This window comes from Ixodes scapularis, unplaced genomic scaffold, assembly GCF_016920785.2.
Source record: "Ixodes scapularis isolate PalLabHiFi unplaced genomic scaffold, ASM1692078v2 PGA_scaffold3__209_contigs__length_174095766, whole genome shotgun sequence".
Classification (NCBI taxonomy): Eukaryota; Metazoa; Arthropoda; class Arachnida; order Ixodida; family Ixodidae; genus Ixodes; species Ixodes scapularis.
In genome coordinates, this window is record NW_024609868.1 from 19,490,788 (window position 1) to 19,516,634 (window position 25,847).

General features: G+C 48.0%; 2 protein-coding genes across 3 annotated transcripts in view; both read left to right on the forward strand.

Moving 5' to 3' along the window:
• Positions 1 to 57: 57 nt before the first annotated feature.
• On the forward strand, positions 58 to 1,757 carry LOC8039419 (serine--tRNA synthetase-like protein Slimp). Its single transcript, XM_002413383.5, has one exon. It carries the CDS (start codon positions 229 to 231, stop codon positions 1,630 to 1,632), a length of 1,404 nt encoding a protein of 467 aa, XP_002413428.4. The 5' UTR covers positions 58 to 228; the 3' UTR covers positions 1,633 to 1,757.
• A 2,342-nt stretch (positions 1,758 to 4,099) lies between these two features.
• Positions 4,100 to 25,847, forward strand: part of LOC8039413 (alcohol dehydrogenase class-3 chain H) — a 34,055-nt gene continuing 12,307 nt past the window's right edge. Inside the window, exons 1-5 of one of the 2 annotated variants that reach the window (XM_042292326.1) lie at positions 4,100 to 4,318; positions 11,745 to 11,846; positions 15,805 to 15,946; positions 20,590 to 20,677; positions 21,454 to 21,586. In XM_042292326.1, coding sequence (XP_042148260.1) covers positions 4,283 to 4,318; positions 11,745 to 11,846; positions 15,805 to 15,946; positions 20,590 to 20,677; positions 21,454 to 21,586 — 501 coding nt within the window. In that variant the 5' untranslated portion in view covers positions 4,100 to 4,282. Of the gene's footprint in view, positions 4,319 to 8,087; positions 8,261 to 11,744; positions 11,847 to 15,804; positions 15,947 to 20,589; positions 20,678 to 21,453; positions 21,587 to 25,847 lie in introns of those variants that run through there. The other variant, XM_002413382.4, reaches the window with a different exon arrangement.

Below are 25,847 nucleotides of genomic sequence, written 5' to 3' on the forward strand. Positions count from 1 at the left end.
AAATAACATAGACAAAATCCATCAGTGTGAATTAATGAGGCAATCCAAATTACAATCCAATCCAATCGAAACCAGCGTTTTGTTCGTTTGTGCTGCGGTGTGCGGTTCTTTCCGTGGTTTGCCGGTTTACCTGCTTCTGCTGTTTTCTTTGAGAAACCCTACAGTGCGCGAAGTGATGCTACAATATCCCTCCGTCGCTTAGCTGACGTACAGTGCAAAGCAGAAGCCATGCTTTCTCAGAACTTGTTACGTTCACGGGCGTTATGGTCGGCCCAGGTCGCTTCTGCTCAGCTTGCGGCATTATCCAGAGCGCTCACGACCATGAAGACATCGTCTCTCTACATCCGGGGCAAGGAGGCGAGGAACAGACGAGCCTTAGTCCTGCCGCACTTAGAAATCGACAAGCTTGTGAACGACATACCGACCATCAGACGAACCTTAGAAGCACGTAACATACCGCTGGACATTTCGCTCTTGAGTACCCAGCTCCCATCGCTGCGAATCGTCAAGAACGAATTCAACCGGGTGCAGATGGCGATCATGGAGATCACAAGAATCCTATCTGACCACAGACTCTTGTCGGCATCCGAGAAACCCGAGTCCGAACTAAGAGCCGAACTGTCCTCGCACTACACGACCGAGCGAGAGGTCAAGCAGTCCATGTACGCCAAAGAAGAAGATGTCGTGCCCACAATCCTCCGGATCCCTAATTTCATCCGAGCCCCGACGGACAACGTGTCTTCGCTGTTCAAGGAGTACGGCAACCGTCCCAAGTTCGCCTTTTCGCCGGCATCTCACGTCGACATCGGTGGCTCGGACATCGTGTTTCGCGACCACCCGCGGTTGTGCTACCTCAAAGCGGACCCTGCGCTGCTCGAACTCTCCCTGATCCGGTACTTCGACCAGAAGCTATCCGGTCTCGCCGGCTTCGAGCCGGTCAGCAGCCCGGACTGGGTAGTGGACACCGTCGTCGAAGGCTGCGGCAAGAACCCAATGGACCTGGACCACACTTTGGTCATCGAGTCCAAGGAACACAATGGCGGGCACCAGCACCACTTGGTGGGCTCCGCGTCGTTCGAGTCGTTCGCGGCTTACATGACCCGTCGCCAAGTCGGCAAGCTTCCGGCTTGCTACTATTCGCTCGGTCGTTTCTACGCGGCTCACTGCGATGCCCTGCTACCGGGACTGTATTCTCTGGCCCAGTCGGAGCGCGCCAGCGTTTTCGCGGCATGCAAGGAGTCAGAGCTCGAGAACACGTTCGAGGAGCTTCTAGTCGAGCTCCTCCAGTGGTATAAGGAACTGAAGATTCCTTTCCGACTTCGGTTGGTGGAGCCTGTCCAGCTGCGTTTCATCGAGAGTCTGCGGGTCGACATCGAGGTCTGGTCGCCGGCGCTGGACTCGTACGTTCCCTGCGGGTGGTTCTCGCTTCACGGGGACTTTGTGAGTCGCAGGCTGATCATGGTGCACGGCGCGGGCGCTTCCGACGTCAAATTTGCGCACACCCTTTTCGGGTGCGTGGCGAACATCCATTGCCTCGCGGCGTCCATCATGGAGAATGGACAGACCAAGGATTGCTGCTTCTCTTTTCCGGCAGTTCTTAACCAGCGGGTGCGCGCCCAGGTGTCGCAATGAAGGGGCTGTGTCGAGGCACAGCCCGCAGAAATATTGGAGATCTGTGCAGCAGTGGCGTGTGCTTATTACATAAGCCACACACCGTCCTTATTTTTGTAGTAAAAATTATATGACATTTAGTGTTATTGACGCGTATGAATGGTAAAACAGCTCATTTACTGTAGTAATAGAAACACAAATGTAAAAGGGGAAATGGTGTTATTCCAGGGTCCTTTTGACAAAAACGCATTCGCGGAGCTCGGTCCGGCTCCGATCCACTAAACAGCATTGAAGTGATCGCACAAGCTAGGTGGCACATGCTGCTGCCCAATTTAAAGTGCATATATCTGATCTTTTTGATGATAATAATCCCTGGAAAAGGGAAACGGGGGGACAAAGGACTCCTTGTTCTCCTTCCGTTTGCTCTACTGACGGGGTAGCTCAGTTGGTAGAGCATTTAACTGGAAATGGAGAGGTCCCTGGTTCAATACCAGCATCAGGCGGATTTTTTCAGTCGCACACCAGTCACCTAGCAGTGTTTGGATATTTGTGTTTGTTCTTTGTTCCCCTTCTTCAGGGATTTGTATTCTTGTTCAGCTCGCTTGCACCTTTGCATCAATTGCAAAATCACACCCTTAAACCTTAAAATGAAGGCCGTTCACCCTTGTTGGCATTAGACTGGTGGCAGCTGATAAAACCCGTCTGCTCTACTGACGTCTCCACTGGAAATGGAGAAGTCCCTGGTTCGATATTAGGCCAGGCGGATTCTTTCGGTCGTGCACCAGTCACTTAGCTGTGTTTGGAGATTTGTGTTTTTCCTTTGTCCATCTTCTCAAGATTATTATTGTGACTGTCCATCTCGCTTGCACCTTTGCATTAATTGCATTGCCATTAGGTATATGTCCTCTGTTCTACCACCTATACCTACCAGGTTGACCAAAATGGATGATATGCGGTGGGCACGGCATTGAAGTATTTATGCATGAAAAGTTGAAACACTAATTGGACAAACCAATTTGAAAGCTTCAATTTAAATACACACTGATGGTACTGAGCGGGCTACTTCAGTGGAAAAGGGAGTGAAAGAGGCAGAAAGCAAAATATGGGAGGTAAGAATGCAGGAAAAATCAGCCCTAACAATGTACAGGTCACAAACAAGACATAAGAAAGGAAATTGTGTTTGACAATTTACTGGGAAGTTCTTTACTGTTTGAGGCGAGAACGGTAGTCTTGAGGACGGTGACGTATAGAACTAAATTCCAGGAGACTGACACATTATGTGCTGCCTGCCATATGATGAGAGCGAGACACTGGAGCACTTGGTTTCGAAGTACAGCGGGAGCTGCGCCCTGCCTTCCCTGAAGGGGTAACAGATTTGGCCAAGGCCCTGGGTTTTGCTGGCGACGATGGAAGGACGGAAGAGAAAAGAATTACAGTCACGAAGAGGTGATTAGAAGGATTGGTGGAAGTTATCTAGGAAAATTTGAATTATGCACAACTAACTTGCACAGCTGGGGACAGGCGGGACAGAGGAAAATTGGGATTCCCTCCCACGTGGCACGGCCCAAAGTCTCGACTACAGCAGCCCAGCAGTCTTAAAAGAGGGGGGGGGGGGGGGGGGGGGGGGGGGGGGGGGGGGGCGGCAATGATTTACGGACTTAGGTCAAAAATTTGTGGAAGTTGCCCTCTGACACTTCTGAAGTAAAGAATAGAAACCCGTTTTCACCTGCGTGTCCTAGTTGTTGCGTAAAAAAACGATAAATATTGGCATTTTGGGCACACCTCAACTCCCAGTCTTCAGGGTCACACCTAGTCGCACTCCTAATGACGTCATTCGGAGTGCCGTGTAGCTTCCCGTGTGCTCTCTCAGAGGCCGCTTTCTCTTCCCCTCTCTGCTGACATTAGCGGGTGTTATGCTGCAGCTTAGAGTCGAGCGAAGTCACGTACTATTTTCGCCGTAGTTCCTTCGACTGCCACTTGCGGCTGCAGGTGGGGGAAACGGGGGAAAAGCTCGACTTTTGCTTTGCGATTATGCAGCGGAATCACGACATTTTCTAATGAAAGAGATGTTTTCTCTATTCTCCGGGACACAATAAACAAAGTAAAAATGACGAGATGCAAATTCTTTTAATCATAAAATCGTTGCAACCCCCCCTTTAACCCTGTTTCTTAGTGGGTCCGGTGCTGGTAACGCCGTCAAGGTTTGACCAGAGGAAAATTGCCAAATCCTTCGCCGGAGGGAAAAAGTGGGAAGTAATTTTTTTAGTTTTTTTTTGCCTGATCCCCCAAAGGTCATCTTGGTAATATCCCACCCACAGTGCCTGGTGATATAATAGTTAGGGAAGGGTGGGAGCAGAGGTGGGAGGCGGGCGAGAGGAATCATGTTTATCTTTTTAGAATTAGGCTAGGTGGCATAAGCTACCGCCTAATACAAAAAGCATAGCAATTAACATTTATCTAGCCATCTATCCAACCAATCATCTAACTGCGCTCCATTTATCATCATCAGTTCAACTGGATCAGTAGTTCAGTCAGTTCAGTTCGCAGTGGTTCAGCTGGTTGAACCGGTCGGCGGTTTGGCGTTTTGGCAATTTGAAGCAACGGAGAGAGCGGACAAGGGCTTACGCATAATTAATTATCTGTCGCCGACTTTCTCTTCTACACCGGAAACATGTCTATGGATCCCATCGACGCCACGCAAGGCATGGTAAGTACGTTTTTAAAGCACCGAGAGCATGCGGAGCGGTAACTCGTAGGCTGGCAGTCCTCAAGCACTAAACTTGAGCTTGACAGCTGTTGGACGCATTTCCTCTTTGCTTGCCTTGGGATCTAATCCCTTGATCGCGAACTAAGCATCCTATTTGCAAGCTCACTCGCGCCTATGAAGTCCCGCTTACTTTAGGTAGCTGCAATGGCCGAGACTATGTTTATTAGATGGCCCCGGCCAACGATAAGGAAAGTCATGCTCGAAGCCAACTACTTGATACAAAAGTGGAGGAGGGATGGTGCCTGCAAAAACACGAGAGGCGGAAAACACAAAAAGGCACCAGACCGGGAAAGAAGGAAAAACAGACGAGCAAAAAAGAAAAAGAGGGAAGTGAAGATTGCCTTTTTAAACCTACAGGGAGGAAGGAAAGCAGGAAAATGGGAAGAGGCCTTTCAGATGTTACAAGATGATAAGATTGGAATGTTCGCAGTCACAGAAACCCACCTCAGAGATGAAGAAAGACCCCCGGATTGCGAAGGGCTTTTTTGGGATGGGGTAAACAGAAAGGACAGTGAGAGAAGGGGAGGGGGGGTAGGATGCTTTAGCGGGCCAGGCTGGCAGAGAGAAAGTCCAGAGTGCAGAGAGCACATGTGGTTGACGGGGACACTGGCGGGGAGAAAGGTGGCAGTGGTGTACCTGTGGACGGGGGCAGACAGCAGGGAGACAAACATCAAGCTAATCAAGTGCATTGAAAAAGACTATCACAACATTGGGAGACCTACCATTATGGTAGGCGATTTCAACGCACACCTAGAGGAGTTTGATGGGAGAACAGACGGTAATGGAAAGCTGCTGCAGGACATGGCGGAACATCTGGATATGGTAATCGTCAACACACAAGATAAATGCATAGGAAAGACGACATGGACGGCCAGAGGGATGAGCTCTACAATCGATTATTGCCTGGTGTCCCCGGACCTGTATGAAAAACTGAACTACATGGAGATAGACGAGGAAGGCGACAAGAGCTTGGGAAGTGATCACAACAGATTGCTGATCACTTTCGGAGGAAAGCCGACGGAAAAGAGAGTCAGCGAAGCTATGAGACCACACCACATAACGCAAGCAGAAGCACAAACCATTGCGCAGAAACTGGAGGAAGAGGTGGAAACCAGGCAGGTGGAGACGTACGGGAACCTCATGCGGTGGTGGAAGGACCACCTGGAAAAACTGAAACGACCGACACGAGGGAAGCGGAGGAGAAAACGATGGTGGGATGTGGAGGTGAAGGAGGCCATTACAAGAAGGCAACTGGCAAACAGGACTCTGCGAGGGACCATCAGAAAACGAAAGGAGGAGAAGAAAGCCCCCCTGCAGAAAGATTCAAGAGAATGGAGGGAGTACCAGAGCAGGAAAATAGAGGTGACAGCTTTGATTCAAAGCAAAATGGCCAAGGTAGATAAGAGATTTTTGGAAGAACTGAGAGAGGCAGGACGTGAGGCCCCACTGAAGTTCTGGCGACATGTACAGGGCCAAACAGGTCGACCCAGGGAGGATGCTGTAATCAAAGACGATGCAACGGGAAAGGAACTGGACCCTGGAGAGACCAACCGGTACATTGAGAGGTGGATAGGGGACATGTTCACAGGGGACAGCCGACAAATGGACAGTGAGGAGGGGAAGACGGAGGACGAACTGCAGGAGCAACCGAGCAGAGAGGAAATCACGGAGAGGGAGTTAAATAGAGCAGTCAAGAGGATAGGAGGAACCACAGCCACTGGAATGGACGAAATCCCAATGAGGCTGGTGAAGGAGCTGGGGCCAGAGACGAGAGCACTGCTGCGCGAGATCCTCAACCAGATCCTGAAGGAGGGATGGGTGCCGGAGGAGTGGCGAACCTCAAGACTCAGACTCATCTACAAGGGAAAAGGGCAAAAGTCAACGCTCGGAAACTACCGCCCCATAGCCATCACATCGGTACTCTACCGCGTGTTCACACAAATAATACGAGACCGACTGCAGACATGGGCAGAGGCAGAAGGAGTCCTGGGGGAGCTGCAGAATGGTTTCCGGTGGGGGAGACGCCTTGAGGACAATTTATTCGTGCTGACGCAGGCCATCGAGATTGCCCAGAAGGAGAACCGCCCCCTTTACCTCTGTTTTCTCGATATCAGTAAGGCTTACGACACGGTCGAACGTCGAAAACTGTGGACGCAGCTGGAAGAGCGGGGACTCTGCAGAGATTGGATAGACCTCTTGCGAGAAGTGTACAGAGGGACGACGGTGGTGGCACAGTGGCAGCAGGAGACAACACATCCAGTGACCTGCTCCAAGGGCTTGAGACAGGGCTGCCCGCTGTCGCCGCTATTGTTTATGCTGTACATAGCAGGAATCGAAAAGCGGCTGCAGGAGAGTGGGGAGGGTTTCTCACTGGAATATTCGGAAGGCGGGGAAAGGAAGGGAGGAAAACTCCCGGGACTCATCTACGCCGACGATATGGTGCTGATGGCGGACTCGCTGCAGGGCCTGCAGGGGCTCATGAACGAGTGTGCTGCAATGGGAGAGGCCCTGGGGCTTAGTTTCAGTTCGCACAAATCTGGGCTGATGGCCTTTGGGGCAGCAGAGGAAAACGGGACCGCCAACCTGTCCATTCAAGCCAATCCTGTACCTTGGGTGGACCACTACAAATATCTGGGTGTAAACCTACAGAAGGGACACCACTACCTCCTAGAGCACGAGACGAAGGTCAAGGCGAAGAGCAGGAAGAACAAGGGCATAGCAACGGCCAGGGCCCTCTGGGGATATAACCGATACGAGGTAACCCGAGCGGTCTGGAAGATGGTGGCGGTGCCGGGGCTCACTTTTGGCAACTCAGTGTTGTGCCTGTCATCAGGTACCAGGCAATACCTCGAGGTCCGTCAGAGGGAGGTGGGAAGGTCGGCACTGGGAGCAAGCCGAACAGCACCGAACGAAGCCGTCCAAGGAGACATGGGCTGGTCCGGTTTTGAGGCCAGGGAGGCCCGAGCCAAGCTGGACTTCGAGCGACGCCTCAGCCAGATGAGCGAAGAGCGCTGGGCCAGACAGGTCTTCAAGTATGTACATCTTCGGTCCGTCCCAACCCGGTGGGTGCGACGGACGCGCCAGCTGGCACAGCGATACAAGGTCAACGGCCCACTCCTCTACCCAGCCGCGGAGCAGCCGGAACTGCAGCAGAGCATCCGCACGAGGGTGATCGAGAGCGAGACGCGGCGATGGGCGGAAGCGGCACGTCTGAAACCAGCGCTGGCCCTGTATGCCAGAGAGAAACAGGAGGTGAAGCGAATACCTTTCATGGACAACAGCAAGGGCAGTGCACTGCTTTCGGACGCCCGAGGCGGCATGCTGCGGACCCGCGTTTTCCGCGCGAAGTACATGGACATGGAAGTGAAGTGCGTCATGTGCGCGCAGGGAGCAGACGAGACGGCGGAACACGTCATACTGGAATGCACGGGTATAAAGCCGGACGTGACGTACGAACCAGACATGGCATGGCGGTGGCGCTGGGTTTCCGGGGCGTTGACGAACAGTACGACGCCGATAGCTCGCAGCCAGTGGAGGTGACAAAGAGGAGACTGGAGTGTTGGTGGAGGAGAGCAAAAGAACACAACTACGTTTTTGGCTATAAAAAAAGTAGTAGCCTAGTAGTGTAGCTACTAGCCAGGCTAGATCCAGCGCTGCTGAGATCCCCCGATACAAAGGGGTTAGCCCCAAATCCAATCCAATCCAATCGGTTCAGTTCGCAGTGGTTCAGCTGGTTGAACCGGTCAGCGGTTTGGCGTTTTGGCAATTTGAAGCAACGGAGAGAGCGGACAAGGGCTTACGCATAATTAATTATCTGTCGCCGACTTTCTCTTCTACACCGGAAACATGTCTATGGATCCCATCGACGCCACGCAAGGCATGGTAAGTACGTTTTTAAAGCACCGAGAGCATGCGGAGCGGTAACTCGTAGGCTGGCAGTCCTCAAGCACTAAACTTGAGCTTGACAGCTGTTGGACGTATTTCCTCTTTGCTTGCCTTGGGATCTAATCCCTTGATCGCGAACTAAGCATCCTATTTGCAAGCTCACTCGCGCCTATGAAGTCCCGCTTACTTTAGGTAGCTGCAATGGCCGAGACTATGTTTATTAGATGGCCCCGGCCAACGATAAGGAAAGTCATGCTCGAAGCCAACTACTTGATACAAAAGTGGATAAAAACGACAATCTCTGCCCGTCGCGACGCCTTTTTTTTTTTTTTTTTTTTTTTTTTTTTTTATATATCCGTTTTATGGTAACTTGATAGCCCTATTTTTAACAAACTAAGTTGGTGACTTAGTTGGTTGAACACCTCTAGAGTCCCGCCTTCGCCTCAAACAGTAGAAGACGGACTTTCGCGCTAATATTTTTATGAAGCCCTATTTTTACCGCGTAAAATGGGCGTGATCGGACAAACCCTCTAGAGGCATTCACGATAAGCGAGCCACTGTGTTGTGTTCTCAAGGAAGGGTTTATCGGTATTGATGTCGCTGGCCTGTAATAAGGCGGAGCCTCCGGGGCAATAACGGGGGCGCGCGTTAACCCACCCGCCGCGCTGCGCTTTACGCCGCTTCGCGGCGACAGTCTGAGGCGGCTCATTACAAAAAATGTGAACCCACATGTGTATGTGTATTGGCCCACACGTGAACGCCGCTTCGCGGCGCCCAACTATTCGCTAAAGTATGGATGAATACGGCTGAGCCCTTTGGATCGGGCGGTAGCTTACGCCACCTAGCCATTTTGTTTTACCATTTAAGCTTAGAATATTTAAATGTGAAATCTATATTCACACCGCAGTGCAAAGAAAGTGAGGCTATGAAACCCCCTTGCCATCAGTGGATAAGAAAATACCTAGTTTTCTCTCGATTTCTGCCACCATTCACTTAATCTTTGCTTGGTAATCTCTACAGATTTGAAATCCACTCTCCCTTCGCTGTCTCTAAAACCCAATGACTTTATTAAATCTATGTTGTCTTCGGTAGGCATAGGGTGAAGCCCTTTACAGTAGAGTATCAAGTGTTCAGCCGTCTCGTCCTCCTCTCCACAAGCAGTGCACACTGTATCAATTTCCTGGTACTTCACTCTGTATGTTCTGGTTCGCAGAACACCCGTTCTTGCCTCAAACAGCAATGAGCTTCCCCTAGAATTGTCATAAATGCTTTCTTTGGCAATAACTCTTTTGTTTAATCTATAGCTTTCCAGAGCCGTCTTTGTCTGCATTCCCTCTAGCCACCAATCTCTTTCTGTGGCCTTAACTTTCTTCTTAACTGAGACTTGCTCTTCCGTATCTTCGCTATAGCCCAAAAACTTTCCTCTTAATTTCCTAGTGCGCTGTCTCCACTTTGTGTCTACACTCCTCATGTATAAATAGCTGAAAACCTTTCGTGCCCACTGCTCCCCGTCCATTTGCCTCAACCTATCCTCAAATTCTACCTTGCTCACCGCTTCCCTGCTCTCAAATGATGCCCATCCCATGTCTCCTTGTACTCCCTGGTTTGGCGTTTTGCAATGTATCATTCGGTGAACCGCCCCCTCAGGAGGCTCCGCCTTATTACAGGCCAGCGACATCAACACCGGGTTTATCTAGTATTTTCAACCTTGGGGGCGAATTGTTGGGGCCCTGGGGGGCTGTAGGGGGAGTGTGGGGAAGGGGGATATAGCGTTGTACGTGCTTTGCGCAGAAAATTCTGGAGTGGTGTCGGGCTCAACTTGGGGGGGGGGGGGGGGGGGGGAGAGGGGGGGGGAGGAGGAGGAGGAGGGGGTTCTGGTTAAATCACTGCTCTAAAGTACTGGGCCAAGGGGATTTACTGAAGTCGCGGTGTGCAGCGTTCTGGCCATTCATGATTAGGCATAATCTAACTGGCCATATGGGCACTTGTGTAGCGGCAACGTCTTGTATCTGGCCCATACTTTAGAGGGATGCTGAACCGAATTTTGGAGCTCACGAAACAAGGATGAAGCAATAGATGGCAGGCACATAGCCAGGGGGGGGTTGGCTGTATTTTTTTTAAAGAAGTGCGTGATTGAACACGGCCAACGCGACATGTGACGTCATGATTCTTATTCCATCTCCTCTTCGCATCGTCCCCTCGAGCTGGTGAACCAAAGCGAGGAGCAGAGAAGTGAGGCCTCTTCCACTCATTCTTAGCTGTTCAAAGAGAATCGTGACATCATATTCCTCGATTGATCGTGCCCTTCTCTTCTAAAAATACGACCATCCGTTTCAGATATCGATGTATGAGTGATGTTTTGGAGTTCATAGCATCTCGTTCAACGCTTCTATGGCCTTATTTTGCGAAATCCAAATTTTGGCTCAGCATCCCTTTTCCCTTTAGAGTGCAAATAAATATTTATCTATCCTATTCTCTTCACTCCTGTTAGCAGCACCAAGCTATTACCCCTCTTCTAGTAGCAGTAGAAGAGTTACATGCTATTTTTACGTGTAGAAGGATGTGGTTACAATTCCCGTGAAAATGACAAGTGTGTAATATTGGTAGAGAAGTTATGTTGAAAATCAGTAGACAAAATAATGTATTAGCAGAATATTTAGAAAAATTTGAAACTTGCTTCTCACTTGCTGGAATTCTTTATTAACAAATTTGTCAGTATCATTTTGTAATATCCAGGCTAGTACAGGATAGAGCCATTTACTACAATTTCAGATTTAATATACATTTAACTGAACAACTCAATTTTGTCGGCATAACTGGAGTCCTTCCTACGCCGAAGGAGCCAAGGAATTAAAAGCTTATTCTCTCAGCGAGCTCTCACGGCACTCCACAGAACTGTCACGCTGGACGCGGCATTTAAAAAGCTTGGCTTGCTTTCACAGGTCCCTGTTATCTGCTTTGAAATGCAAACTCAAGCTTGTTAAAAATAAAGAAAAAGTGACATATTTGTGCTGCGAGTTAACCGTGACCCATTTCCTGCATATGACTGCCAAGTTTTGATTAGTGAAAAATTTAATGAAGCAGATATTTACTGTCGTGGTAAGTGGCATGATTGTGTATGGGTCATAGCACTGTTGGCTCTTTTCCTCGTCTTCCTCTCGTAGCTGAAAGGCTGTCGTCAAAACTAGTCTAGTAGGAAGCGCTTGTGTCCGAAACCAACTTGGTTTGCAAAGTTTAGTGTTCAACAATAGCATTGTTGAGTAAAACTTGAAAAAGATGTCCGTTCACACTAATTATGTAGTGCGGCGTCATGGCGTGTCACCCGACATTGACACCCCTCTAGAGAGGCCTTGCAGGTGCGTGCCTTACTGCGGCACCTTGGCTTATGAGCACAAATAAGCTCTTGCCTAACATCGGCGTGTGTGCACAGCTGGATGCTCTCATGTCCCACTGACACCTGTTGTGCCCATAACCTGCACAGCCGATCTACTGCAAGGCAGCTGTTGCCTGGGAACCCTCGGAGCCCCTAAAAATCGAGACTGTCGAAGTAGACGTACCGAAGCAGGGCGAAGTCCGGATTAAGGTAAGTTCCTTCTGAGGTGAGCACAGCATGCTACCATGTCTTTTGAACAAACACCCCGAATCTAAGCTTTGGTAACAATGGCACATTACTATGTCAACCATTTGTTCAACACTGAACAGACCAAACGTCTCCCACACCAAGCTCTTCAGCCAGGGATAGATTTGCTCCACGATCTCCAGACAGACTGAGGCTATGGCGTCATGTAACCTTCCAATTAATCTTTTAGCAGAGTCATGTAATGGCTGAGAAAGGCAAACAAGGTCCACCAGAAATCAGGTGATCCAGTGGAAAGGAATGTGGTGTCAGATACTGCAAAAGTGATATATGAGTTGTCTTACTTCCTTTGAATATGCATTAAAAGTCCTTACTATTCTGTTTTGAGCATTTCGGTGGTCATAAAATTACATTTTGTGGATTCGAATATTTCTGAAAATCAAGACTTGCAACAGACAGCCTGGAGCTTCTAAAATATTTTGAGCTTTGTGACATTGTTGCGTGTGACTGAAGAACAGAAAAATAGCCTCATGCGATGGGCAGCTTTCTTGTGTAAAAAAAAAAAGCCTATTATTTTGAGCCACAAATACCATATTTTCTGGACTATAAGTCACACTCATTGTATACACCAACTCATGTTTACAAACAAACCGGCGCGCCCCTAGCGGACGTCACCGGCGCCGCGCATGCGCGGTGGATGGTGGGCAAGAAGCCCGCCGTCGCCCATAAACAAACCATTGAATTGCGTTGTTGTCGGCGTCGGTGGGAGTCCCCGTGCTCTTTTTCACGTTGGAATTGTTTATTCTACGTCCTCCTAACAATGTCTGACTACTTGAGCGGCTTCAGCAAAACTAACGAGGCAAAACTTTGCGTGAATAATGTGACGTGCGGCGATTCATTTCACGTGGACGCCGCGGAATAGGCGCTAAAGCCTGACTCCCACGATGAGATTCTACTCGCTGTTTTCAGACGCGACGTTGATTGGACTGCAAAAGCGTGGACCGTAGCTGAGATGGTGGACGTCGATACTGAAAACCGCAAGTAGAATCGGGCATTACTAGTCGGTGATGCATCCACTGGTAACAATAATGATCAACATCTTCTTGTATCTGTTTACACTTAGCCTATATACTTACCCCAACCAACCTTCAAAAGTGTTTTGAGGCCTGCACTTAGTTCTTATCGCAATTACCGGGTCAACGTTTGGTTTACGGGCCGCTGTCGTTTGAACGAGCTGACGACAAAAAGCAGCCAATTTTGAAAGAGCAGACGACAGTTCGAACGCATGCGTAATGGGGCACCGGCAAGAAGCACCGCGTCCCGCGTCAACAAACCACTCGAATGTCACGTTGTCGGCGTCTGTGTGAGTCTGCGTACTCTTTTTCGCGTTGGAATTGTCGATTCTAGGTCCTCATCGCAATGTCTTACCACTTTAATCGCCTAAGCGAAATTATCAAGGCTCGTTACGCCGCTAAGCATTGCGTAAATAATTTGACGTGCGGCGATTCATTCGCATGAACGCCGCAGAATGGACGCCAAAACCATGATGAGATTCTTCTAGCTATTTTCGGTAGCGACGTCGCTCGTGTTGCAAAAGTGTAGAAGGTAGCGGCGATGATCGACGTCGATACTAAAAATCGGAAGCGGGAACAGACCAAGCGTAACAAGTCGGTGATGGCCACCGGTACCAATGATCAACATCTTGTATCTACTGTTTACACCGAGCCTACTTAAGTCTTTTGAGGCCTGCAATTGCTTCTTATTGCAATCACCGGGTCAAAGTTTGGTCTACGGGCCGCTTTTGTTTGAACGAGCAGACGACAAAAAGCAGACATGTTTGAAAGAGCAGACGAAAGTTCGAACGATCAGGCGGCCGTGTGAATTTGAAGACGCACTGAACCCGTGGGTGGTTCGGACAACTTGACGATTTTCTCTCGTTCATGTTGGAACAAAGCAAATACATCTGGCGACCACAAGGTGTTGCCCGCACACGCAATCGTAGTTCGACAGCGTCTGGTTTGTCCTTTTCACGGCTACTATCCACGTTCTCGGACGAACGGAGGCGGCAAAAACACATGAAAACTGATCTTCAAACCTTTCCAGACTCTCTTGGTACAACCCCCGTCGCAGCATTTTGACGAGAAGGCAGGTTTTTTGTGTCGTTTCTTCCAAAGGAACACGGGAATACATGTCTGGCACGGCGACTTCTGCCCACCGCCCCAGACCGGAAGTGCGTCCGGCGCGCCACCACCGCGGCGTGACGTAGGAGAGTTGAGTTGGTGTATAAGTTGCACTTCAGTATATTGAGCTGTTTTTGCAGAAAAGTTGGTATATTAGTCGCACCTTTTTAAAGCGCAGCTCTTAGGCGCCTGTTTCCGGCTTGAGCGGCGTTGGCATCGCCGTCGGCATAACCGCGAGGTCACTTGACCCCCCCCAAGGTCACGCGACCCACCAAAGTCACCCCGAGGTCAGGTGACCCCCCCCCCCCCCCCCCCCCCGAGCATATTCGAAAATGAGGGGGGGAGGAGGAGGAGGAGGAGGAGGAGGAGGAGGGGTCTACCCTCCCCTCAGTACCCTTCCCTCCTCCTCCTCAAGAGCTGTGCTCCAATTCGGCGTTACAGGGAGTTGTAAACGGCTTTCACTTTCTCTTATGTGCATTGGTATTGCAAAATTGTAGTTTCACGCAATCGGCTAGTTCACATGTAACGTTTGACGCGCAGCAAATTCAACGTTTCGACTCGCGAGAAATCCCATAGCACAGCGCTGTCTTCTGGGGCCATTCAAGTGTTTCGCAGCAAAAAGACGTAAAATATACAAAATGAGAAGGTAGTTGGCTCTGTTCAAGTGTACACATGCTGAGCGAACGCCAGACACTCGTGAACCAAGGTTTGGACCACTGGGCCTGGCCTAGGCCAAGTCACTGAGACGACACAAGCATCAACGCACAGGCGCATAGATGAATGTTGACAATTTGACATACTTCTTTCGGTACTGCTCAGAGATCAGCTAGCCACAATCCTTCCTTTTGCATGTAGCAACACTGCTGAGCATCGCAGATAAAAGCTGCTCATCAAAAAGAAACTATGAAAGACATGAGAAAATTTTCTGCTATGCGGCGTCCTACTTACCTTTCAGTGTTACTGGATTGAAGCAAAGGAATGCGAAACCATGGCTGAATTAGGCAACATTTATCACATGCTGTAAAAGCTTTATTCTCACTGCCTTGCCTATCCACATTGAGCCGCCTCGGGGAAGCCGTCAAATGCCTTGCCAGCCTCACTTTTGGAGTCACTTATGAAAAGAGTAGAAGAGTGCGGCGACATAATTACAATGCTCTACGAAAGATGGCACGCGGTGCATAAAAAAATGGTGTCACACCGTGAAGGCTTTTTGAAAGAACCCATATATGACTCGCATTGTTGTATAAGGCGCACCAACAAAAATGTCTGAAAAAAAAAACGGCGACTTATACACCGGAAAATACAGTATGTCTTTTTGATAGTTGTATCGAATTTTAGTAAAGCATATACCTAAGCAGACGTAACTTCATTTTTTGAGGTTTCAAATTGTTTGCTTTCTCAACCGGTCTGCTTTCTCAACCGGTTCAAGTAGGTGCACATATGCGTGTGGATCATGGATGGGGCATCATATACTTTAGTGCAGACTTGTATGCGTTTCATAGACAATAATTTCAGTCACTTCATAACTTGTACTTGTGTCCGTCCTAGTCTTAGCTTTCTGTACCGCTAAAATTCATTACTTATTTATTTATTTTCTTCAGATGTCCTCTTTATTATTGATTGGTTTACATTAATTGGTCTGTTTTAATAAGATGTGTCGTAGCTTTCCTTGTCGAATGAAATAGTTTTTTCTTTTATAATTGCTGCACACATTTGCTCTTGAAGTGGACAATCACTATTCTGGACATACCTTTCGCCACATGCGCCACCGCGTCTGCTCGCAGGTCCTGCACACGGGCGTCTGCCATACCGATGCTACGACCCTAGATGGCCTTGACCCTGAGGGGGTGTTTCCCTGCATCCTGGGCCACGAGGGTGCCGGCATCGTTGAGAGCATTGGCCCCAATGTCACCAAGTTTCAGCCGGGTCAGGGACGCTTCCGCTTTGTTTTATATATTTATTTGCTTGCAACATTGGTTCTCATCCCCTGATGTCGGGGGGATTCCTTCTGGATCGGCAAGAGATTACAATGACCAAAGGGCAAATGAAGAAAACTAAATGTGTGCATACCAACTTTGGAGCTCTGAAATGGAGAATAATCGACCCTACTCACTCTGCGCAGAAGGTCTGGTCCGTTTAGCTTTGTGGGACAGCCGGCATCAATAAAAAAAGAGTTTCATTGCTCGGCTTGACAGACAGTCGAGGGCTTTGGAGAACCTAAGAAGGCCTTCTGGGACCCTAAAGGGTCCATGGATCCCCATTTGAGAACTACTGGCGGGGGGAGGGGTCAATGGCAATGAGGAACTACAATATCCTGGAGTGCCACTGAGAAAAAAAAACAACTTAGAGGTTCAGGCTGTGCCACTGATGATATGCACAAACAGTTCTTCTTTAAAGGGGACAATGAAAGCAATTTCGGACATCGTTTTGGCGATGGAACTGGGTTCCAGGCACGTCTCAGGGCACATTGCCCAAATTTCAGCCTAAACTGGCGCTTGTGTGCCGCGCAAATCAATTAAACAGTCGCGGTAATAATCGTACCGGGATCGACTGGGGCGACGCCCCGTGAGCTGCGGAAGAAGCCAGGAGAAGCGGAGCTCACGTGACCGATGCGGAGCTCACGTGACCGATGCGGGGCCAAGAAGCGCGACGTCACAAGAGACGCATCAGCGATCGTTCGAAACGAGAGACATGCCCTCAGTCACGTTTTGGTTCGCGATTTTTAGAAATACTGTTCTAATTTCCGCTTGAATAACCATGAAAAGTATAAATCGGACCGGAAATTATTACTAAACCGTAAATAAAGCTCCATAATTGTTTTTTTCGTTGCTACGCCGGACGCGAAACGGCCAACGAGCAACTATGGGCACTTCGGCATGCGGGCCGCTCGTTACCGGCTGGGCGGTCTCCGTCGAATGATGGCGGAGGCCGCCACACACATACTCTTGTTCCGTTTGTGTGGGTCACTGAACGGAAGCTTGAACTTGCTCGCGTGAGTGGCATTGCCGTCCATGTTGACAGGTTTGACGAAACGACCATGCCACTGCGCTGCCATAACCCACCGTGATAACCAGAGTCTCGATCTCCTAAATACTACCGATATTGACTATTCACACTTGACGTTGCTCCCTACGTCACCTCCGTTTTCAGAAGCCCAGAAATGAGAATGGAGATTGTTCAGTTTCGGTTTCTTTACTTCTTTTGTAGGCACAAAAATGCACGTCACAAATGTCTACAAAAAAATTGGGCAGCATGCTATGTTCCCAAGAAGCATGAAAACACCATTTAAAAAAAATTAAATAAAATTGTCTTCATTGTCTCTTTAAAATCCCTACATACAAAAAAAAAAAAAAAATGTTGACCATGGAACAACAAATTAGTGACAGAAAATAAACATAAAAAGCACAGGGTTACATCAATGTGCACATTTATTGCACACATTCTGAGGCTCTCTCAGACTTTAGCCCCCCTCCCATTGCAGCCCAAGCACATTTGGAGACAGTTTGACCCTTTGCTTGGCATTGTGGTGCACTGGTGAGACCTTGGAATTGGTGAATAATTTCTACCATTGCAACTTTTCACAGTTTGTCCCAGATGTTAATGGTGTCGGTGAGCCTCTCGTCCCCTCAATACTATTGTAGTATCGTTTATGCACCCACACAATTGTGTGTACAGAGCTGGGCAGAGCTCTGGTTTATGGCAAAATGAAGCATTTCGGATGGGCAGCATAAATCTAGCTGTCAGTGTATCAAACTGCCGTAGTCGCCAACAAGATGGGAACTGCAGAATTGCTGGCAACAGTGGCTATGTGGTTCTATTCCAAGCTAGATGGCGCAAGCTACCGTCCGATATAAAGGGTACAGCCGTTAGCATCCTTGCATTCATCCATGTGCCTTCTAGTAAATTGCAGCTGTATTCGTCCACTATTTGGCCAGTTTCCTCACTCATGGGTGTCCGTCAGGAACCCATACCAGCTCATCTGTCCTGTATACACCAACTCATGTTTACAAACAAACCGGAGCGCCCCTAGCGGACGCCACCGGCGCCGGGCATGCGCGGTGGATGGTGGGCAAGAAGCCCGCCGTCGCCCATAAACAAACCATTGAATTGCGTTGTTGTTGGCGTCGCTGGGAGTCCCCGTGCTCGTTTTCGCGTTGGAATTGTTGATGCTACGTCCTCTTAACAATGTCTGACTACTTGAGCGGCTTCAGCAAAACTGACGAGGCAAAACTTTGCGTGAATAATGTGACGTGCGGTGATTCATTTCACGTGGACGCCGCAGAATGGGCGCTAAAGCCTGACTCCCACAATGAGATTCTGCTCGCTGTTTTCAGACGCTACGTTGCTCGGACTGCAAAAGCGTGGACCGTAGCTGAGATGGTGGACGTCGATACTGAAAACCTCAAGTAGAATCGGGCATTACAAGTCGGTGACGGCCACCGGTAACAATAATGATAAACATCATCTTGTATCTGTTTACACGTAGCCTACTTACCCCAACCAACCTTCAAAAGTGTTTTGAGGCCTGCACTTAGTTCCTATCGCAATTACCGGGTCAACGTTTGGTTTAAGAGCCGCTGTCGTGTGAACGAGCTAACGACAAAAAGCAGCCAAGTTTGAAAGAGCAGACGACACTTCGAACGCATGCGTAATGGGGTACGGGCAAGAAGCACCGCCCGTCCTCCGTCAACAAACCACTCGAATGTCACGTTGTGGGCGTCTGTGTGAGTCTGCATACTCTTTTTCGCGTTGTAATTGTCGATTCTACGTCCTCATCGCAATGTCTTACCACTTTAATCGCCTGAGCGAAATTATCAAGGCTCGTTACGCCGCTCAACTTTCCGTAAATAATTTGACGTGCGGCGATTCATTCGCATGAACGCTCCAAACTCATGCGCGTTGCAAACCTTTCCAGACTCTCTTGGTACAACCCCCGTCGCAGCATTTTGACGAGAAGGCAAGTTTTTTATCTCGTTTCTATTAAAGGAACACGGGAATGCATGTCTGGCTCGGCGACTTCTGCCCACCGCCCCAGACCAGAAGTGCGTCCGGCGCGCCACCACCGCGGCGTGACGTAGGAGAGTTGAGTTCGTGTATACCTCAGCTCCAGTGTTGCATCATGTTTAGTTATGGGGCGAAACTGCGGAGGTTTGGTTTCGGAACATTCCAAAACTTTTTGGATGAAATTTCGGTTGTTTCGAAGGTTCGGCAGTTTCGTTGCTATCTAGCCAACATGGCGTTGTTCCTTTTGGATTTGTGGGTGTTGCGAGTGTTCAAGATCAGCTTTTGGTTTTTTTTCTGCTTTGGCGCAATACACACCAGGTTGCCTGCAGTGTGTCTTCGTGGATCCTACGATCCCACGCTGAGGCTTGCGGGCGCGTCGACCCGCCGAACACATTCTTGATCCATGCTCGGAAGTGGCGGTCAGTCTGGCGGCAGGAGCTCAGTAAGCAAAGCTCTATGGTAGCTTGTGTGTGTCCAAGTGTCAGGAGTGCAGTGTGTAGGCCTCCCAAACATTTTGGTCTCGGACTATTTACAGGTGCTGACTGTTCAATTAAGGATTCGTTTTTTTCGTTCATCGACGAAACGCGACGGATTTTGGGAATGACAGAGTATGTTAATGGTGTTCTTGTGTGGCACAGAAGTTTTTGCGCGCGGGCAATGCATGGGTACGAATTATACACTGGGTACGGACTATCCAATAAGAAGCATTTCTTTTATATCCCACATTTCCCCTACGGACTAAATGCCAGGTGCAGACTATAGTCCAAAAAATCTGGTACGTATGACATATGAGCAGAGACACTTATCAAGTTTGTCCGAAACAACTGTACCTAGATCTACAATGTTTATACCTTATAACCATGATACATATAGACAGTACAGGAGGTTTCGGGCAGCATGTGCACATATTCTCGATTGCATAACAAATGTGTGATCTTCCGACACGGTCACTTCCCACATGCCACCTGTGTTGTGTCAACGTAAACTGCAATATTTCCAGCGCTTGGAATGAACATCACTCACATCGTCGAGCTTTTGATGCAATGAAAACAGGTGTTGCAATTCGTGATAATCGAATTCACCTATTTGCCTGCTTTGTTTTGGTCACATGACGACTTGACTGGAAGTTGTGAAATCGAAGCCATTTTGACCAACAACACAAAATCTCAATATTTCGTGTCGTGTTGTCTGTTATTTATTTCTTCGTATCTCAAGTTTGATCTAAACAAGCCTATTTGGTTAAATTAAATATTTATATTTAAAATTTTAATAATTTAATGTAATTTATAAAATTAATGTTTTGTCACAAAAGTTGCGATTCTCAATAATATGGTGTAACCATTCTGGCAACGCTTCAAAACTATTCAAACTTTTCCGAAACCCACTGAGGCTCAGCCGTTCTTTCGAAACTTTCCGAAACCCCCATTTCGGGTCAGATACTTGTTTCGGAAAAAGTTTTGCACCATCACTAATCATGTTGCAGTCAACTGTAAAGCCTCGGGCATGCTACAGGGATTTGTCCATTCGGCCTTACTTGTTTTAACTGGGTCCTCTGTGCTTTTTAGGAGACCATGTGATCCCTCTGTACATACCCCAGTGCAAGGACTGCAAATTTTGCAAGCATCCCCGCACAAACCTCTGCTCAAAAATCAGGTTTGTCTGTTGTCATCCCCCATCCCACCCCACCTCCCCCCACCCCTACATCAAAAGAGCGTTGAAGAGGCAACTTCACTTAGAATAATAATTTTATTGGCATCCACTATTAACAGTGTCAGCAGAGGGAAAGAAATTCCATAAAATTTCTAAAATACAAGTTTTTTTTTTAAAGTTTAAAGCAGTGTATTTTGTGGGTAAAATATCTTCTGTTGCCATGATCAGCCTATTACTATACAACTACTACTATATTCTGAAGTGCATAAAAAAAAAATGTGTGGTTATACGCCTATTCTGAGATCTTCTGTTGCCAAGGTGAGCTTAATACTATAGTACTGTTACTACTCAAATTTTGAAGTGCATAAAAAAACAAGTGTGGTTATACATCTATTCTGTGACCTGGAAAAGTAGTGCTATCATCAAATTAACTAAATGGGATGTTTTTAGAAACGGATCCTGTACACCTACTTTTCCATGGTGCGTATGCGAGCCAGTCATTGCAATTTACGAGAGAAATCTGGTGAATAACTAAATAAAGCAAACATTCATTAAAAAACAGAAGAAAAAAAAAGCTACTTGTACTTGGACGTTGGGAGCGGCGCTTTTGCATGCGAACTGCAGTTTTATGCACAGAGTTCTTGGTACTTCATGACTGGCCTGCCTCCTTCCCTGAACTGCAGAGGTTGGCACCGTTGTATGTTCCCAAGTGCAGCAGAGTCTGCAATAGCCTTCCTACAGGACTTTCAGCTATAATTTGTTTCCCGACCCATCCTTAGGAGCACCCAGGGCCGTGGACTCATGCCTGACGGAACGACGCGCTTCACCTGTCAGGGCCGCAAGATCTTCCACTTCATGGGCGTGAGCACCTTCAGCGAATACACCGTGGTTGCCGAAATATCGCTCTGCAAGGTCTGGAAACTTTGTCATTTAACTTTACTGATGGAGTGGCGCAACTTCAGCATCAAACCGAGCCATTCTTTTTTTATATGATGACGGATGGATTGATGACATTGCTTGTGAATTAGCACCCCAAATTTCGTGCAGTGTTGAGGACACGTGTGCGAGTGTGTGACCTCGGGGAGCCTCTTCTGCACGCAAGTGTGCACAGAAACGTGACATTTGCAGAGTGTTGAGCTTTTGCACGTGTGCGGCGTTACGTGCAGTCGCTCAATAGTCATAGCGTGGCCGTCGACAGAGCGTTGTGTTGTTTGTCGACAATGCAGCTGGCACCGGTTGGGCATTGTCATTTAAAAAATTGTCTACTTATGGGACAAAAGAAGAGTGGCCTAAAGGACAAAGACTTCATTCTTTATGTCACTATCCTCTTATCCTGCCAACTTACCAGCACGCTCTAATTCGTTGTATCTACTTAAAACCGCCCTTCTTGTTTTTGTGGCTCTTGGAAATAGGTCATGGTTACTGGATGCCATCACAGCTCGTTGTTTGCAGCGCACAGTCGAAGTGGGCTCCCACCCCTTGTCTGCCGAGAACGTTGGCTTCGATGGCGTGGAGTGTGCCCTGCAGAAGCTCACTTCGGCGTGAGCTCAACGGGTAACAGACTCGGCTATGGCAGCCAGTGAACACTACCTATCGTCAAATGCCGAGCTAAGCCCCACCCGAAATTGGGAGATAATCTTTAAAAACTGGGAATGGGTACTTAGTAGGTCCAAAATCAGAAGTGCAGAGGGGCACTGATAGGATATTGCTTTGTGCGTGGTGGAGTTGCCAACGCACGCGGCTGCCACGTGGAGGAAAGGGGTTTAAACCTTGCTTGGCCTGGTTCTTTTCTTTTATCGATCAATGTTCTTCTGGAGAAAGTTCCAGCCCATTCTCAACTGTCGTCATGCATTCTGATTCAGAACGTTCCTGAACGTACTGCCTGTGCGGGGTGTGCGAGAAATTCAAAAACAAAAAGTTCCAGCAAAAAAAAAAAAAAAAAAAAAAAAAATTCCAAGGACGCTTAAGCACTTGTTGTGAATGCGAAAGCATGAATGTCATTCTTCTGCTCCCTTAGTTCGTCTGCGGTGTACTAGTGTGGACAGCCACGTTTCGCTACTGCCAAGGTTGCGGCCGCCGCCGACGGCCGAGCATGCGCGCTTGTGAAGCGGCTGCCAATGGCTATCTAGGAGCCGTTTTGCTCAGCCAATGAAAAAATAAGCACCTATTAGCTTTTTTTTTTTTAGTTACAGGTGTTGCTGACTTTGCTCTATGGGATAAGTAATGCTTTCACATTAAAAAAATGTTTCAACGAAATATTAATATGCAGGGTGGCTAAGGTCACCAGGCTCAATCTAAAATGGATCGTAAAAATCGACACCTGCGTGTAAAAATCTAAACTTTTCGTCGGAGGTGATTCACAGGTTGGTTTTATGCAAATTTACAAAGCGTAGCTCCCTTTCTGTAAGAAATGGGGCCAGAAAACTTGCCAGGGTCAACGAATATTCAAAATATAAAACTTATCAAAGCTTAAGAAAAAAGGAGACTGTGCAGGAGGCAGAAAGTTGAACCAAATATCATCAGCATTAAATATCTATTGTCGGTGGCAGGTTAAAGGGATATACTTCAACGAAATTTGAAATATACCAATCGTGTTCAGAAATGACAATCGCACGTTTTTATAGACCTTTGCAAAAAGAGCTCCCTGGTGGCCGCCATTTTGCGACTCGAGCGACCCCTACCTGCCAGAAATTTCTGACACCCACCTGAGCTGTGGAAACCTGATTAGCGTGATTCCCCGCCTGCATTGTGCATTCGAAGTTCGCTGGCTTTTCTTGGAAGTTTTTACTTTATTTGCCTGTTGAGGATGCTACTTTTTTTGCGTTATCTCCCACTGTAAGAAACAAGGAATACGTACCAGGGCTCGTAGCCTGCTCGGCGTTCGCAGGAAACAAACAAAGAGAGCATACGTCAAGCAGCCCGCGACACGGGCCGTTCGGCGTTTTTTTTAGGATTTTTTCGTTGAGTCAATCTCCCAAATGCCTTCCCAGCTATGCTCCCGGCCTTCCCAAAAAATAGCTGATAGTGTCCGGGGTATGGGTACGGAATAGACAGATTCATCCGTTTGCTTTGGTGCTGTGCAAAAAAGCAGTTCTCTTCAAAACGCGCCCTAAAACAAGCCGGATTACGTCCGATTGTCGTGAAGTGACTATCGTCAATACTGAATATTGGATATGCTGTGTTATTCGAGACCTTTCTCAAATCCTGTTCGGATAACGTGGCATTGTGGGGTGCGTACAATATGTTGTTCGATTGATGAGACTCGTTAAATTTCATTTTGTGAGCGGGGAATGCACATGCAGTTCGGCTATCCTGTGGGGTCAAATATTTTCAACAGTTAAGACCTTAGTAGATTGACACGACTGAGTGTATGGTGCCGTAAAAAAAATAGTCAACGTAAAATGAAAGCCACATTCAAGTTGCATTTGTTCTGTCGTGCACGGACTCACAAAAATAGCTTTCATTTGTTTGTTTTTCTTCCCAAAAATAGTACAATGCTTTCTTAAAATCCTGGAGAAATTCTACTCGCCATAGAACACAAATAAAAAATAAAATGCAGCAATCTAGCCGCCACCAGCATCCGGAATTGCGACTACGCAGCCTGCCACAGCCCAGCGCAGTTGGGCAACATTGACATACACTCTCAAAACCAGAGATGTGCGCTGTAAATCGCTTCAGTCAAGACTGCTGCTGGAAAGGTCTATAGGGTGTCCCAAGTCACCAGGCTCGATCTAAAATGGACCGTAAAAATCGACGCCTGCATGCAGCAATCTAAACTTTTCATCAAAGGTATATTCTTCAGGTCGGTTTTTCTTGTAAAATTACAAAGCATAGCTCCCTTTCTGTTAAAAATGGGGCCAAGAACTTGCCAGGGTCAACGGTGAGCAGCGACTCAGATGACCAAGTCAAGTGATGGGGCGCGTTTGGCACTCGTATTGATAGATGGTGCTACCTCCTTGTTCCAGCTTGCTTTTAGAAAAATGTTGAAAGTGCCCGCATCGACTGTGGTCTATTAATATCAACATAATCTTTTTGTAATGTATCTTGCCTAAGAATGGCGCCGATGGCGCTCTTGCTGCCGACGGATTTCGTCTGCATGTCATCTGCTTTCTTTCGCTGGACGGTTACACCCTCAGATGCTGCTCCCAAGACCTTTTTTGTCACGGTTGGTGGGAAAACAGCCACAACGCATCACTCTTGGCGCTACTTGGACTGCACTTTTGAGGCATGGGAGGCTATGAAAGCAAACTCCAAATAAACAGCAATCAATGACTCTGAAAAGAGCCTGTAAATAGAAACCCGTGGTTTTCGCGGTTGTCAAAGGCGCTGGCCAAATGTAAAAAAATGGTTAGATATATGCTCTTCAGTCAACCTGTCCGCCTTGAACTAGGAGGCACTTGTGCAGTCTTCACTCGTAATCCCTGAAGGCTGCCTCCCGCATGTTGTCCGTGATTGCATTGAAAGCAGATATAATCTGCTTTTTTAGAGTTCCATCATCGTGCACTCGTGAATTGTCTAGACCTGGACTTTTTAGAAACACCAAACAAAATAATCGCAAATTGTCAGATCATGGGAGGGGACTGTGGGGGCCAGGGCATTGTCGGTGGCCCTCGACTCTTCCAGTTGCCGGGAAAGGTCCTGTCAAGACAGTCCCTCACTGCTGTGACATAGTGCGGGGATGCTCCATCGTGCTGGAAGGTGCACACCTCCCTTTGCATGTGCAAAGCTTCCAGCTCCGGCAAGACGTTCTGTTAGAGCTTGCGAAGGTAGGCATCGCCGATGACAGTGCCATCAAAGAAGAATGGACCGACAATGGCCTTCCCTCCAAAGTCAAAACCATATTACGACCTTTGGTGACTGGACAGCTTCTTCTATGGTCCAGTGAGGGTTTTCTTGGACCAGCAGCAGGTGTTCTGTTTATTGATGTGCCCATCCACATGGAAAATAGCTTCATCCGTAAAAACCGAAACTGGAGGTGGTTCCTGTTTGTGGAGATGCGCCCGAGTTCATCCACGCAGAACTGCTTTCGCCGTTCATAGTCATCTGGCTGCAGCTCGAACAGGACCTGTGGCTTGAACGGATGCATTTGCTGGCAAATCACCCTCCAGACGAAATCTTTACTGATACCAAACTGTCTTGCGACTCGTTGCACAGACAGCCGTGGGTTGAATGC